General features: G+C 43.3%; 1 protein-coding gene across 1 annotated transcript; it reads left to right on the top strand.

Annotated features, from left to right (window-relative positions):
• The first annotated feature begins 493 nt into the window (after nucleotides 1–493).
• On the top strand, nucleotides 494–4,056 carry LOC122045685 (probable protein phosphatase 2C 8). The gene is made up of 3 exons (XM_042606009.1): nucleotides 494–1,342; nucleotides 3,383–3,488; nucleotides 3,578–4,056. Exons 1-3 carry the CDS (start codon nucleotides 662–664, stop codon nucleotides 3,871–3,873), a joined length of 1,083 nt encoding a protein of 360 aa, XP_042461943.1. The 5' UTR covers nucleotides 494–661; the 3' UTR covers nucleotides 3,874–4,056.
• Nucleotides 4,057–4,642: the final 586 nt, after the last annotated feature.

Here is a 4,642-nt window from a genome sequence, read left to right as displayed (position 1 = left end):
GATCCAATCATCCAAGTATATATATATCTCAAACTGGAGTCAGCTTACCATTTGTTTTGTGGTTGTTTAATCTCCCTCGAGCCATCTCCATGGAACTATGTCAGTGTCGATATCCTGAGCAAGTAGCGACGGTCTAATGTAACGTCCAAAGCAGCAGCAGCCATGATGACGCCACCTTTCGCTTGTTGCTTTGTGGCAACGAGAGGAGCGCTGCCCGGGGGCTGACGCAGCTCTGCACGCGCCCCCACGCGTCCGATTCCGCGCAGTAACCGTCACCTGCCCCCTCCCTCCTCCATCCGGCCGTCCATTTCGATGCCAATCTCCGCGCATCGTCGACCGGCGCGACGTGTCTCCTCCCTCAGGCCATGCCGTGTACGTCGAGCTCTCGTGATCCGTGCGACGAGGGCCCCAATGCCGGATGGACGCAAGCGTCGAGCATCCGGTGGCTTCCGGGGTGATCCGACGGCTGGACGCGCCGCGGCGCCTCGAGTCCTCCAGGTGTAGCAGGGCTGGGCTCGGCAGCCCACCGCCCTGGGTAACGCCCGGCGATTCTGCTTTTTCTTCCCTGCTATAAATAGCGATGGCGTCCGCTTCTGCTCCGGCCGGTGTTACCATTGCGTCGGCCACATAGCGACCCGTCGCCGGAAGGGGTTGGTTCCAAATGGAAGCGGTTCCCACGAACCACATCGCCACTGACCACTCCGCCCTCCCACTCCGCCGCCGGCGCCGGCGCCGCCGCCCTCTCGCTCGCCCATCCAAGCGCGTCAGGAACCGGTCGGGACATATCCGCGCCAAGGGCGAGGACTACCTCCCCGCCGTCTCACCTCCTCCTCTCGCGAACAGCAGCGCCATTGAAGCCGAGGATTCCGCCAATGCCCCTCCTCCGGCGCCGTGGAGGGCGCCGGACCCGCGAGGCCTGGCGTACGGGATAGTGTCGCTGATGGGGCGACGGAGAAACATGGAGGACGCGGCGGTGGCAGTGACGGGGCTCGCTGCCGGCCCACACGGGTATTTCGCGGTGTACGACGGGCATGGGGGCGCGATGGTGGCGCAGGCGTGCTGCAACAGGCTGCATGTGGCGGTGGAGGATGAGGTGCGGCGCCGGGCGGTAGCCGAAGACGGAGAGGGAGTGGAGGCGTGGAAGCGGGCGATGGTCGCGGGGTTCGCGAGGGTGGATGCGGAGGTTATGGCGGAGACCAGAGAGCTGCGAATTGGATTGGTGGGCTCGACGGCGGTGGTGGCGGTGGTGACGGAGAAGTGGATTATTGTGGCCAACTGCGGCGACTCCAGGGCGGTGCTCTTCCGCGGCGGGGTGGCCATGCCCATGTCCTCCGATCACAAGGTCCATTCCTTCATTCGATCTCTTTTGTTCATCTCTTCTGTATTATTATCATGTCAATCTGTTCATCTTATCTAGTTTCACTTCCTTACATATGAAATTGTTGGCATTTAGGCTTCTTCTAGGTAAAATGATCATCAAGATTAATGAACATGAACTTCTTCAAAGATTACATAAATTGTTTAGCTTTATTATTCAACAAGGAAATATCATTGACAAACTAAAGATGGGGGATCAAAATAGCGAAGAATGATATCAGAAAAAGATTTGTGGAGTTATTCAAGTGTTGTTAGCTTAGCTCTGATCGATGATAAAATGGGAAAGAATATATAAATATGGTTTGGATATGTACACAGATTACCAAAAAAACTCTATACCAACAAGAGTTGAATCAACTTATGATGAATGTTTGAGGAATAGAGGGAGTCCAGAGTAAACTTTAGATATTACTAGCAATACAGATTTGTACAGTTCAATGGAGGGATAGACAATGTACCCATTGTTGATAGTTAGGACTAACACAGTTTAATGCAAGAGCATTGTAGCGACATGTAGTGCGATGAGCTCATTTTATAAAATATAAGTAGCTGCATGTATAGAGGGAAAAAGTTTACGGAAAATATGGATAATAGAAGATATACGAAAAAGTGTAGGGTACCTCCAAGTAGGAGATAAGAGTTGGCATTTTTTTTTAAAGCAAAGTTATTCCTGTTTATTGGAGTCCAAAATGTTATTGAATCATTAGGAAATTCAGTTTCCACACTAATCATCTTAAGTACTCTGTATATGCTGAGTTTACCATTTTATATCATTATTAGCATATCGGTAAATCATCTTCCTAGTCTCATGGGGAATGCTTGTAAATAAGGTTGTCTTGTTTCATGAAGTAAATTTGTAATGCTAAAATATGAAGGAACTCCATGAAAGATCTTTAGTTGAAGTCTTTCCACACCATCCAATTCATAATTAACATATAAAAGTGCATATTTGGATGATTGAACTCGCTTAAGGAAAAATGTAAATTAGTTAAAAATATCATTGGATAACTTGCATGCGACAACTGAACATTGAAAATATAAACAGAGATAACGGTCTGTAAAGTAAAGAGGGAATCGACAAAAGAACATTTATTGTCGTGATTTGTGCGATTCAGCAAATGTTGGATACGAAAGCATCAATGATCCCAAGCAAAGAAGCCAAAAAAAAGAGACAAACAATTTTGTTAAGTTTTTTAATGCAGCTGAACTACTGATCATCTGAAACATGGAATTGGACATTTCTTTTTGTCGTTTTTAATACGACCTTGTTCTGTTTATTTGTCGCAACCATGTTAAGATAGATATAGCACAAAATTATTTATGCTATCGGTTTACACCCGCTTGCAAGTGTATAAGCATGACATTTGTTATTTCGTGTACCTAGCCACATACAATTTGAATATGGAAATTACCAATGCCACAGTTAGTCATAATCAATGTTTTTACCTATGCCCATTCCATATCAAAAATGTAAATATGTAATGTTGAGTGTGTATATCCAAGAAGGCTTAGATACAACTTGTCATTGATAAAAAAAAACTTATTGCTTCTTGACATTACCATAGTAAATAATCTCTATCTCTTCTAATATATCATGCAAATTTTCAGTTTTGTAGGTTCTTGTCCATTGATCTAGTTTAGCTTGTTGCTTTGTACCACATGTCAATTATAGCGATATTTATTATGCCCGTAGTTCTTCTTGCTTTTTCTCATTCATATCTGTAATGGATTGCCTGTTTTGATCATGAAGTGCAAATTCCTGTCGACTGCTTTATATTTTTTTGTCTGTCCAATGGAATACCTGTTAACAGTAAAAAGAACATAGAGACAAAGTGCGAAATTCTTCTACTCTTACAGAACATTCTCATTGTAGAATAGAACACAAAGGGGCATGTCATTCTCCATGCGCACATCGCATCTTTCCTTATGTTATGGCTTCCAAAATCTATGGAATGTTAAAACAGGTTATTTTCAACATTGTGCATGAACATTTACCATTAAACAGCCTGACAGACCAGATGAGCTTAGAAGAGTAGAAGCTCTTGGAGGGAAAGTCTTGTACTGGGACTGTCCTCGGGTCTTAGGAGTACTTGCAACATCTAGATCCTTCGGTACATACTTTTTTACATTGTAGCTTCCTTCTGACAAGTTCGATGCACTCAGACTGGCCAGTTATTAACATTATGGCCTACGCATGCAGGAGACTACTTTCTCAAGCCATTTGTGAGCTCTGAACCTGAATTCGCTGTGATCGAACGATCCGATGAAGACCAATTCCTTATCCTAGCGAGCGACGGGTTGTGGGATGTGATGTCAAACGGCATGGTATGCAGAGTGGTCAAGAAATGCCTGGAAGAGAAGCCATCTGATTCTGATAATGCTGCTCTTGATGGAGTGTCTCATTCTGCTGTCAGAGATGCGGCTGGCTTGTTGGCGAGGCTTGCTATTTGTCGAGGGAGTGATGACAACGTCACTGTGCTGCTCGTGGTGTTCTAGGACTTGTGTGGCTGCCTGTGAGCTCTAAATAATTGCTCATTGATCACAGCCATTGCTTCAGGCTGTCTGCTTTGATACTAACCTCAATTTTAGGTTACTGATTCCATTGCCTCATTAGACTTGCTGTAGTTGCTTTTGGTGGACAAGGACTTCATAAAGGGTTAGTGTTCAAACTGTACAAAAGCTCGATCTCCAGAATCACTAAATAGTGATAAGTTTAACTTTCAAATAGGGTTCAATTTTCTTCATCTATCCTTTCAACCTCTTAATATTAGCCGAAATTAATTTCTGAGTGTACGTAACTTGTGTTCTTTACTCAGGAGATGAATTAGGGAGGAAGATTACCTATCTCCAAAATTAGTCAAATGGAGCATAGGTCTTGCATGTATAGCTGAACCTAATCACTCACTCTTAACAAAGTACTCATTGATATGTGCAACAAGGGAAGTCATTTCTAGCTCAAGTATAAATAATATAATAATTAAAATTTTATCCAATTAAGTGAGGTGGGTTATATGGATTATTGAGTTCAATCCTTTTAGTGTTAAGTCTTATTATGGTCTTCCTTTATCTTATATGTTTACGTATCCCAAATTCTCATCTTTCTCATGTGTATAAAATTCTCTTTAAATTTCGAAGTATTTTACTATAATAAAGAGCAGTTCTTTGATTTGCATTTTATTTAAAAGATTTACATCAACACCTCTATTTTTTTTAAAAAAAAATAATCTATACTTAAACTTTTAGTTATAAGTAAATCTTCTATATT

This window comes from Zingiber officinale, chromosome 2B (assembly GCF_018446385.1).
Source record: "Zingiber officinale cultivar Zhangliang chromosome 2B, Zo_v1.1, whole genome shotgun sequence".
Classification (NCBI taxonomy): Eukaryota; Viridiplantae; Streptophyta; class Magnoliopsida; order Zingiberales; family Zingiberaceae; genus Zingiber; species Zingiber officinale.
This window is presented reverse-complemented; position numbering and strand designations above follow the sequence as displayed.

Excerpts from the sequence above, each read along its gene's own strand:
- LOC122045685 (XM_042606009.1), top strand. The coding sequence starts at position 662 with ATGGAAGCGGTTCCCACGAACCACATCGCCACTGACCACTCCGCCCTC. Across the intron at positions 1,343-3,382 it reads CCATGTCCTCCGATCACAAG|CCTGACAGACCAGATGAGCT; the intron begins GTCCATTCCTTC and ends ACCATTAAACAG. Across the intron at positions 3,489-3,577 it reads TGCAACATCTAGATCCTTCG|GAGACTACTTTCTCAAGCCA; the intron begins GTACATACTTTT and ends CTACGCATGCAG.